At 30.0% G+C, this 12,639-nt stretch overlaps 1 protein-coding gene across 1 annotated transcript; it reads right to left on the minus strand.

Moving 5' to 3' along the window:
- Window positions 1–10,731: 10,731 nt before the first annotated feature.
- On the minus strand, window positions 10,732–12,173 carry LOC114423179 (uncharacterized protein At5g65660-like). Its single transcript, XM_028389824.1, has 2 exons — window positions 11,831–12,173; window positions 10,732–11,361 (listed from the first exon to the last, which is right to left on the minus strand). The coding sequence occupies exons 1-2, from the start codon at window positions 12,050–12,052 to the stop codon at window positions 11,182–11,184; spliced, it is 402 nt and encodes a 133-aa protein (XP_028245625.1). The 5' UTR covers window positions 12,053–12,173; the 3' UTR covers window positions 10,732–11,181.
- Between the last annotated feature and the right edge of the window lie 466 nt (window positions 12,174–12,639).

The following is a 12,639-nucleotide window of genomic DNA, read 5'->3' on the forward strand; positions in this document are numbered from 1 at the left end:
ATCATAAAATGAAGGGGCAACCCTTGTTTTCAATGCTTGTAACATAGCTGGCCATGAGTTGATAAACTCGTTCCGAAACACCCATTGGTACCAACTTAAAGTTGGACCATCCATGTAGAAGGACGTGATAGTAATGCGTTCCTCGTCCGGGGTGTTCTGATAGTAAAAAAACTGGGAGATCTTGAAGATCCATCCCATCGCATCTTGGTCGCCGAAATGTGGAACTTCGAGCTTGAGGTGAGGACTGTGATGGTATGGTGGAGGAAGTAGGGGTGGTGATGGTGTTTGAGGTGGAAGAATGGGGGTGGTACTAAGGGCATAGAGTTGTTTAAGTATAGCGCCAACCTCATGGCAAGGTCTGTTTGGGAGGAACTAAGTGTGGTTTGTGTTTGAGTGAGGCAGAGAACCGCTTCCTTGAGGTGCTCGGTGGCTGTCTTGGAGCAGGTATTGTGTTCAGACATGGTGGAAGAAAGGGCAAGTTGGACCAATTGATAGAGGAGAGAACGTTTCCCCTTGAATTTGAGGTCAAGGGAGCCTATGAGAAATAAGAGAAAAGAGAAATTTTGATAAACTTTTGCCTGCCTTCATTCATAATCATGGTGGTATTTAAAACAAAGCAAGGTGCCAATCATTGGTTATCCATACAAAAGAGAATCTTCCTAGTGGGACGGGAAAGGAATAATAGAAATAAATGCAACAATGTAAATGGCAGACATAACTAACTCTATACTTTCTCTCATTGACTCAACTCAACAAATATTATCCTCACACATAATCACTCAATCGAATGGGCCTCTTGACTAGTCTCTTGGGTTGTTGCAATTGGGTTGCTACAGGTTCTTTAGTAATACTGCTAACAGAGTCTTCTAGGTTTTCAGTGCCCTTTTAGATTAAATAATTTTAAATAAATTTCTCTAAGTCACCGAAAAACATTTATTGGGCTTTAACCTATTTTTGACCCATCTAATCCAATTAACAACACGGGTCATTTTCTTAGGCTTAATTTTTTTTTCTTCAATTTAAAGTTTTTATTTTTTATTTTTGTACTTACAATTTTTTTCATTTTAATCCTTACAAAATGTGTTTTTTAATTTTTTTCCCTTAAAGGACTTTAAATAACATTTTGATCAATAAAAAAAGTAATTTGATCAATGAAAAAAATATTATCTAAAACGTTTTAAGGACAAAAAATAAAACAAACATATTTTGTAAAGACTAAAATAAAAAAATTATAATAAAACAAATGAAAAAAAATACTAAATTACAAGAAAAAATATTTAAATCTTTTTTTAATTTCACACAACATTGCTTTTTTTTTTGTTTTTATTCTTACACTGATATTCTTTTAATGTTTAAAAATATTACATTAACATCTTTGTATATATTACACTAATCATCTTAATTTCTTAAAAGATATTCTTTTCATTCCTAATTATAAGATTTTTTTGAGAAATTTGTTTATCTATTTTTATAAGATTTTTTTTTAATTTTTAGATGCATTAATGATTGTTTCTCTTAAATATTCTTATTTTATTATTATTTCTCAAAAAATTAATGAGAAACAATTAAGTGTATAGATAAGTAAGAAAAAAATAATTTTAAAATAATAATTCAAATAATTGACATATTTAATGTAATTAATTAAGTTAACTATTTTTCTTAAAATTAGATGAAAATTTCTTATAATTGGAAATGAAAAGCAGTCTGAAAAAAAATGAAGGGAATACGATAATAAGCAAAATTATTGTAAAACAAAAGAGGAGATATATTTGTACATTCGAAAAAATATTTTAAAAAAATGCAAATGCAATTTGCTCTTAGAGATATAACACATACCAGTTGTCTTCCATTTAGCGTCGTTTTCCATGGCTTTCCTTTCCTTCAACCCTAAATCGGTGAGAGAATTAGATCATTTCCTGTGCAAGAAAGGGTGTGAACACGGATCTTTTCTTAGGGCGCATTATCTGTGATAAGAGGGCAAGTCATGGGGTGTGGGGACACGTTGTCTCCATACCCTACTTGTGGGTCCGTTGATAAGCGAAAAATGTACTGGCAACAATCACGGAAAGGTACACATTTATGGACCATGGTACCGCGCCAACAAAACCAGGGGCATAGGCTTGGCTATTCCTAACATGGAAAGGTTTTTTTTTTTAATGATAATATTAATATTAAAGTAGTCTCTATGAAAATAGTGATTAATTTTTATTAGAAAAATAAAATGAATATTTTTTAATATAATTTATTTTATATTCAAGAATCAGAATTTAAATTTTGAATCATTTGACATAAATCACTATAACTTCATTAATAAAAGATTAATTAATTAAAAGGATATTTATGTTGAAGGCCACAATGTAAGTTAGGTCATGACGAGCCAATTTGGAGTCCTCCTTACAAGATGATTCTTTGTGGGTCATCAAACATCAATCACGTTTTCCAGTTGGTATTGCTTTCTTTCGTATCTTAAAAATTCATGACCATGCATGTAGTGGACAACATTCTCGTTACACATTTGAAGGCCTCCTTTTTCATACTTCTTATGTTCTACTAGTGAAATTAAAACATGCTGAGTATTAACGTAGTATAGATTTTCGTATCTTAAAAACTTGTGCATGCTTGTTTTAAAAGTTTAGTAGAACTGATTTAAGAAATTGATTTGAAACAATTGAGGATTTGAGGTTAAATATAATGATTTGACACTGGAAATGATATTTTAAAAGAGTTTAGAGGAACTAATTTTGTTCAATTAATAATACTACTTGTTAAAAATTACTTTAAAATAATATATATATATATATATATATATATATATATATATATATATATATATATATTTAAATATAAACCACTGATCTTTAAAATTAACTTTAATCAAAATTAATTTTACAAAATTAGTTTTATGAATACTCACTAATAACGTGTTTGGTGCAAAGATCTGATCATCATTTTCACTTTGATTATGAAACAACTCATTACTATTTAGTTTTTTTTTATTCATGCAAATCTAAAACAGAAATTAAGAGAAATTTATAATAATTTTCACACTCATTATTTTACTTTAACATTTTCACGTTTTTTACATAGTTTAGGGTAACCACGCACATCCAAAGTCCTTGATTTGGAAAGTGTACCTTTTGCATTTCATTTGCCGCATCACAAACACAGTAGTCTCATTTGGTTATATTGAGGTGCATGCTTTATTAGATGATAACTGACATCAGGTAAATAATGATTACGGGGGCACGTTTCGTTGGACTGTGAAATGTGTACAGTCATCAAATCAAGATATATGATCATGCTGAAAGTGCGCATTTCTATTCCTGATTGGACTGAATCCAAAATTAAACTTGAAATTCTTATTATTATTGCTAAGAAGAAAAAAAGATTGATATATGATCTTGATAAATAGAAAATTAATTAAACTGGTTATAATTTGAAATTGGGTGCAAATCTAAGTGCCTTTTGATTTGAAGAATATATTGTCTTTATGCTAATTTTGACCAATTTTATTCAAACGAGGACCGACACATCCTATTTAGAGGTGTAAAGTAAATTTTAAAATGAGGTCTTTTTTAGTCTAATAATTTTTTTTTGAAAAAAAATAATATATTATTAAAATTTATTTTTCAAGCTTTTAAGGATACAAAATTATTTATTAATTTATTATAATCGATTTCCTTTAATATTTCTTTTTCAATAATATCAAAGTTAATTCATTCAATCTTTCTTGAGACATTGTTGATTTTAAATATAATTTAATTAATTTTAGTTTTAAATTTTTTTTTCCGTCAAAGCAACACTTACCGGAATTGTTAACATTATTCTATAGGCAATAAAAGTATTTGGAAAAGAATCAATTATTTTTATATAATTATGCCAATCAGTATATCAATTTCTACTTGTATAATTTCTCTTATAATTTTTAGTTTTGTAAATAAATTTAATTCATCAATATATGAGTGATTATTATGTTTTAATGAACGTTTAAGGTTAAGATAATATTCTTTTAAATTATTACTATCCAAAGACTTCAATATCTTAATACTAAATAGAAAACAAAAAATATCTTCATATATTTAAAAAATTTCAAATCTATTTCTCAATATGATAATTGTTTGATCTATTACATACCAGAAGTAATAAATTTTAAATGATTCTTTAGGTAATTTTACAATTTCATTATCAATTTTCTCATTAAATTGTTTTTTCTATGAATAATACGTTTTTCATGAAACTTAGGTTCTATATCCATTTCAGTAGCAATTTCTTTGGTAGGAATTATAGCATTTTCAAATCCATCTTCTTTATATTTTTCAAAAAAAGAAATAAGACCTTTCAAATGTTCTATAGTAACATCCATACCCATATCTTTTGATTGTAACTATTTACTAATGGAGTTTACAACAAATAATATGTTATACCAAATAGTCATACTTAACAAAAACTCAAACTTTTAAACTCATAAGTTGCTAAACAATCAACTTTACTTTTTATTTTTAAGATCATCATTAATTTCACCTAATTTTAATAAAACATCTCTTATTTGTGGAGTTTGAAATCTTAAATCTTTTATACTTTCAATACGACTTTCCCATTGTATTTGTGATAATGGTTTGAGAGTTAGGCTAGGAATCTGATCTTGTAAAAATTTTCATCTTTTTGTTGAAGAGAAAAATAGAGTATATATGCATTATAGTACTCCAAAAAAAGATGTAGTTTAAGGACAAGAGTTAGTCATATCACAAAGTATCAAATTTAGACTATGATAACCACATGGAGTATAAAATGATCGATGATTAATGTCTAAAATTCTTTTTTGCACACCTTGATGTTTTCCTTTCATATTCGATCCATTATCATAACCTTGCTCTCTTAAGTTACTAATATCAAGTCCAATATTATTTATTTCATTCATAATAACACCAAAAAGGCATTTCCAGTTGTATCATCCACTCTTAAAAATATTCAAAAACTTGTATTTGAGTTGAAGAAACATCTATGCACCGTAATACAAAAGATATTTGTTCTTGATGACTTGCATCAAGAGTACAATCAAGTATGATTGACAAATATTTTGTATTCTTAATATTTTTTATAATATTTGTTTTAGTTTCACTTGCTAACAAATTTATCAATTCATCTAGTATCCTATGCCCAAGGTAATGTTTATGAATTTTATTATCTTAAATTCAACGAAGATGTTCTTGCATTATAGAATCATCAAATTCTGTAATCATTTCAATTATACTTAAAAGGTTTCCATTACTCTTTGTAAATTCTTTTATCTGTTCCACAAAATGCTAACCTATTTTTTTTTATGAGTTTTAACAACCACAATAATTCTAAATAAAGCATTTCTCCAATGTTCCCTATATCTATTTATTTGTTCTTGAACATGTTAGTCAATTATTTTATTTTTTAGTAACCTTGTCTCTAAGCCAATCCATAAACTCATATTAGGAATGTGCTCACTACTTATCTCATGATTCCATAACTTATTACTAATATTTCTTCAATCCATACTACCTTCATTAGCCAATTTAGTTGTACTAGGAACAAGATTAAACAATTTGCAAAAGCAAAAAAAAACTTTATTCAAATCTTGAGAATAAATTAACCATCTTTTTTCACATTATTTGCAACACCCTAAAATATCGCTAATTATAAATCGATGTTTAATTGTATTTATTGTGTTATTTGATTATATGATTGACTTGAATGAGTTTAGGTATGGTGTGAATTAGTCATGTGTGATTTGCTTGATGTGGATGTTGAGTTATGTGGAGTTTTATTGACCTAAGTTGAAATTATGAGATTTCAAATTTTACCTAAATCTGTTCTAGTAAAATCGCGATCCTGGATTTGTTAACCGTTGAATCGTCTTCAATTTTTGCCTATAGGTTCCTAAGACATTTCCCCATGGTTTGACCGTTGGGATATTCAAAATAACAACTTTTCACCTCTCGCTTAACGCAAGAAGCGCAATTCCAACCTGAGAGGGAATTGTGCCGAGCGAGAATTGTCATGCTTAGGGCAAGAAGAATTGTGATCAACGTGAATTGTTGCGCTCAACGCAAATCCCAAACTGAGAGGAATTGTGCTAAGCATGAAAAGTTGCGCTTAGCGCCAAAAGTGGACTCCAGCTTAGCGAGACGAGCTCATTAAGCGAGATCTGCATATTATAAATACATTTTTTAACGTGAGAAACACGATTTCAGGCCTCTCTCTCTCTCAAAACTTAGTCCAAACCACCCTAGAAACTCCTCATCCACCACCCACGTCCACTGATGTCCACCACGAGCAGTCGTTGCTTGCTGCCGAACCACCACACCAAGAGGAACGTTTTAATCGGAATGGAATCCTCAAAATCCACTTCAAGGATTCGATGGAGAAAAAATCCCTCAATCCTTTTTTTCGTAGCTTCTCTAAGGTAATCTTGATTTCTAAACTTTTCTCTTAGTTAGTTTGAGCTTCTCTTAGTGCCTCTTGTGTTTTGGGTACTGTAATAGGGTGTTTTTACACTTCCTTTGAAAAACCCTTGAAAATGAGACGTTGTAAAAGTTATCTTTTTATAAAATTGATGTTATTTTCATGACCTTCACTGAACCTCGGTCACATTGGCGTGATCAGAATTTCAAAATGACGTCTCCTATGAATAGAATCCGAAACACCCCTTAGCCCTTTATGTTTTGACAGAGATAATTGACCTCGAATGTTATTATTAACCTTGTTTTTGAAATATATACTAAATTTCCTTCAATTTGGTATATAGAACCTTGTGTTTGGACTGACAAACGTGAACGAGAGAGATCTCTGAGCAACACAAAGACGAACTGACGGAGAACTCACGATAGGTGAGTGGAGTTTATTATAATTTATGGCTTTTAATACCATAGTTGGGGTCAGGGAACCTAATTATGGGGATGTATGACTGTTTCTGTTGCATGTTGGTTTTCAAGAAAAACAATATTTTTGACTAATGAGATGCGATACGTCTATTATTGATAAATGTCATTATTGTTTTTATTAGACTTGTGTTGTCTGAAGACCTGAGGAGTGTGAATCGCAGGCATAAACTATATATGTGTGTATATGCAAAATGTGATTTATTGATGATATTAATTGGTATGAGGTGACATTGATGTTTATGATAATGTTGATAGAGAATGATGTTGTTATTGAAAATGATATTGATAATAATTGATATGAGATGATGTTAGTGTTTATGATAATGTTGATATGAGATGATGTTGTTATTGATGATTATGTTGATATGAGATGATGTTGTTATTGATAATGTCATTGAGATGAGATGATGTTGATGTCGAGAATGACATTGAGATGAGATGATATTGATGTTGAGGATGACATTAAGATGAGATGATGTTGATGTTTAAAATGTCATTGTGATGATGTGTGGTGTGTATGTACATGGGGGGGGGGGGGAGGTGCAGTGACCATGTTGGATATTCCTAGTGGGGGAAATAGAGTGGTTAAAGAGTTTTAAGCATCTCTGGAGGGGGATGACTTAGAATCTTTAATTATCCACGATCAGTGCATTGATGGTGCCCATGTTTCATACTTCATATTGCATGGAAATAGTATAACTTTGTCAGTAAGTATTTATATTTTCTCATGAGAGGGAATACTTGTACTTGGGTACATGCTACTAAGTTTGGAACTCCCTTGAGACTCAGGCTGATCACCATGGGGGCGGGAGTTGCCTATGCATGACAGGATGACCTCGACACTAACTGCCTAGTTTTCCTAAGTGAGAGTGTCGTGTGGACACACTTAGGCTATTTCATTGATGAATGGTACCACATTGCATTTGAGAGTTGAGGTCGGGTGCATGCATCATACTGAGCATGATTGATTGGAATTATGGATGAATGATGACTACTTGTTGAATGTATGTTGGACTAATGAATGTTTGTGTATGCTTATGGTATTTGTTAATGTTTTCTTACTAATTATGATTATTTGATTTTTTTGTGTGTTATTTCTTTTATAATAAACTCATCCTTGCAATTTTTGTACTGTGTGGTTGGTACCTGTGATGATCGTGAACCTTTGTTCATGGGAGCAGAAGAGTAGCAGTAGAGTACGTGAAGTGAGATTCTTTTGTAGAGCCACCAAGCCGACATGATGATATTGAGATTATTTTGGAAGAGAGTTGTGTTTTGTTAATCAACTCCTCTGTAGCTGGTTCTATAATTCTTTATTTTAATTAAGGATAAAAATCACAAATTTAACTATATGTATAAGCTAATTTACTTTTCATTATGTGGATGATGTATACTAAATTACTATATATATATATATATATATATATATATATATATATATATATATATATATATATATATATATATATATATATATTCATTTAAGTAATTAAGCGTTGTTTGGTGAATGTATATTGTGAAAAATTTACTTTCATTTTTCATAAGCAAATTAACAAAGTTTTCATTTAAAAATTAAAATTTTAGCTGTTTAGAGTTATGATATCGTAGCGACGAGACAGGTCATTACATTCTTCACCATTAGACAACTTTTGAATGTAAAATGATGAAGAAAATTGCCTTGAGAATTCATCCTTAGAAAATCTATATTAGTGATTTTAATAGGGCCTTTTTCTACTAATAAATCTATGAAACTTGTACTAATATTTGTCCACTGACTTGGATCATATATATTTTTAATAGTTGTTTCTTTTAATTTATTAATCTCTTCTTCTTTTTCATTTTGAGTTTGGGAATCAATATAATCTTGTTAGTTACCTATTAATACTTTCATTTTCATCAATTACTATATTGTTAACTTGTTTATTAACTAATACTTCTCTATTTTCATTTTCTTCAATTTCTGCATTGTTAACTTATTCATTCAACGAGCAATTACCTATACTTTTCAGATTTTTTTTTGTTTTGATAAATCTATCCCGAACCCCTTTTTGTGATTCAATTAAAGCATGACTCCTTTTTAAAAGTTTTGAATAGTCATATTCAAATTTTTGAGTTGACATTTTGAAATAAAGCAACTAATGTATAAAAAATAAATAAAAACTATAAATCAAGATTATGAAAAAAATGTTAGAATAATAAAACCTGATTGCCTACTTGCAAATGGACTGCTTTATATACTTCGTTTAAATGAGATACTTCACTGCGATGCTCTCTAAACTCCAAAACTAATAAATGTAAAACAAAAATATTCTAGAATTTCAAGAAATTATACAAAAATGACACAAGAACTAAGTTATAAAATAATTATGAAAATTACAATTGTATTTCAAAAAGAAAAAAGAACATAAATGATTCAAAATGATTTAGTCAAATGGATAGAAGAATTATTAAAATAACATGTATAATACCTTACACGTGAATCGGAACATGAGTAGCAAAGTCAAGCCACAAATCAAAAGCAGAACAAGGAATATTGAGAAAAAAATCAATAAGCCTACTTAATCAAATGAGAATAAAGGAAGAAATAATTTACACAAATAGAGAGCCACAAGAGCATAAATGAGAATGAGAGTGATATTTCAAACTAATTTTAATAGAAATTGATATATTTAGATTGAAAGACCTTTGATATAGTCAATCAAGAGACAGACTAATTAATGAAAATCAATAAAGGATTAATTTTAAGTGAAAACTAAATAATTAATGAAATTATGAGTCTTTTTGAAAATTAAAACTATATTTCTTCTATATTATTTTTTATGAGTATTATAAGAAAATATGAGTATTATAATTATTAATACATATTTTTTTTGGCCTAATTTTTTAGAAGCCTAAAACAAATGTTTTAATTACTTTATCCTTGGATTTGACCCTAATTGGGACATAGGCTGATCATACATACAAGTGCTTGCAATTAATTAAGCAGCCATTTCGAGTTTGAACCTGCACACACGCCTCCGAATATTAGTTTATATTTCCTATCAAGAGCTTGATTTGTCAAGAATTTTCCGAATCAAAAGATATATAATATTATGCGATATTATATATAGTTGATTACATCTCAAAGGATTAATAGTAGTGTACTATCATCACATAAGTGAATAATTTATTTAGTGAAAAAAATATTTAATTCTCATCGTATTTAAAATTTTCTTTTAAGTCAATACATTCATCCATTATAAATAAGATTAATCTTTAATCAATAAGTTGAAAGACATCTATGGTCTTTAACCTAAAAAATAGACACAATAGGTTCCAACAAGTCAAGAATTTTTTAAAAAAAAAATCTCGGGTTTTCTCTTGTTTTATGAAGGACAAAATCTTTGTTATGTATCCAAAAGTTCCACAATATAAAATACAAAAATATAAATCTTTCTAAAATCAAGAGCTTGTTTAGTTTGTACGTTCCTATCAAGAGCTTGAGTTTTAAAGAATTTCACGAACAAAAAAATATATTACGCGATATTATACATAGTAGATCAAAGAAAGTCATGAAAAAAAATAAAAAATAAATCCCAGGCTTTCTCTTGTTTTATCAAGGACAAAGTGAATGACTTTGTTATATCCAAACGCTCCAAATTATAAAATACAACAAATAAAAATCTTTCCAAAACCAGTTTCATTAATTAAATTTGACGATATGTTGATACATAAATATCTTATATTTTATTTTCGGTGAATCATAAATATTTTATATAAGTTGCAGTAAAAAAAAATATCTTATATAAGTAATAAGCCATAATTTGAATACGAAAATATAAAAAACCAACTGTGTGCAATAATATCTAGTACTTTCTTTTTCAAGTCAAACTCAAGAAGAGCCAACCAAATTGGATTTTGTTTCCGATGCAATATCCACCATCTAGAAACTGCTTAATTGTTTACATACTACACAAGAAGGATCGATTGAATCAAATGAAATGGACCTCAAAATCTACGAATTGACCTGCAACCCTACCTATCCCTTATTCTTATTTTGAATTTTTTTTTTCTTACACTCGGTGAACAATGAATATACATTACAACAAATGATGGCAACTAGCACAACATGTGATGAGAAGCAGTAGCACAACTAGCCAAGATTTTATAAATTTAAGTTTCAGAAGTTTAATTTGTCGTGATCTATGATATTGTGGTTTCAGAAGATACATCGCGATCTTTGATATTGCCGAAAATTGCGGTTGTGGAGAAGAACCTTGGCAATAGCTAATTACAAATAGAAAGGGACAGGTAGTTGCGGGGGCTTGGGCGGCTGCTTCTCCATTTCGACGGTGACAACGATGTTTTCTGGTCTTGAAGGCTGGCACGGACACGGCATGGCTATGAACTTTGGCACCTCATCCCCTGGCATCAACACTGGCAAGCTTTGCCCCCTGTTTTCCTTCGATTCCTAACAAAATAAAATAAAAAAAAATATCAGAAATAAACACATCTTGGAGTTATAAGGTGGGTTGATGACTAAAAAAAAGAAAAAATACTCTAGATTCGATCTTCTCCACTAATAAAATTAATAACTAATATTTGATGGATTTTATGATGATAATAAATAGTAACACCACTATCCCATTTGTAATAATAAAAGAAAAATCATAGGTTATATTATTCCTAAAGACATAGGGTGTGCAGCGCAATCAACAATACATGTAGAATTTAGTTTAGTTTTTACAAAGTATATCCTTTGAAAGGATGAAGAACTTTAAATGTTATTAAATGTAAGGTTTATGATTAATTACGAGTCGACTTAAAAGAATCAAAACTTGTGAGCGTAGTATCTCAAAGTCTAATAGAATAAAAAATTCTAATTACAGGGATTAAAAACAATTATGATAGAAAAAATTAATTGGGAGTTGTTTAAATACCTTGGAATGCTTAGAATTGGTGGGTGAGGAAGGCATTTGGGGGTCGGAATGAGAGAAAGAACGACGGAAGGAACGGACCCTATCCCAATGGTAGCAGCAAGAGAGGACGCCACTGAAGGTGAAGATGATGATCAAGAGAAGGACAGTGCCCAAAGGGAACCCAAGGGACGGTCGAGATGCGTCCACGTGGGGTGGCAAAGAAAGATTCTGGTTCTCCATCATAACAATGCCCAAACGATGTTGTTCCTACACTCATGTGTGTGAGGAACACAACAAAGGAAATTTGAGATGAAGAAAAGTGAAGTGAATGTAAGCAGTACTAGTTCTTTTTGTACTTTGGAGGCAGATAAAGGGGGCATTTATAAAGAGCAAGCAAGGAATGGGTGAGGATACGTGTAAAGATGCAATTTCAAGTTGGTAACTCTCAAAATCTCAAGTCACGTTGAGTCATGCCCATAGTACGGAAGAAATGTGGGAACCACCATTGGTGTTTTTTTTCTGTGGTGGTTACTAGTGTGTTGACAAACATTACGTGTTCCAGTGAGCCGCGACGCCCCGAGATTGCACTGTAGTTTCTTAAATTTTTTCTTACGGTGAATATTTGACGTGTTCTTTAATATAAATGAATGGGGAATTTTATTTTATTTTAAGCACGATAGAAAGTTATTTTAGCCACAAATAGTAAAAATTTATTGTCAGAAATATTAATCGTACATAAGATAAGTATTTTTTTAATATGATTAATTTATATTTAAGAACTAAACGAATTAATTCTTGAGTTACTTAAAATAAGAACACTTTGAGTTTGA

This window comes from Glycine soja, chromosome 8, assembly GCF_004193775.1.
Source record: "Glycine soja cultivar W05 chromosome 8, ASM419377v2, whole genome shotgun sequence".
Lineage (NCBI taxonomy): Eukaryota > Viridiplantae > Streptophyta > Magnoliopsida > Fabales > Fabaceae > Glycine > Glycine soja.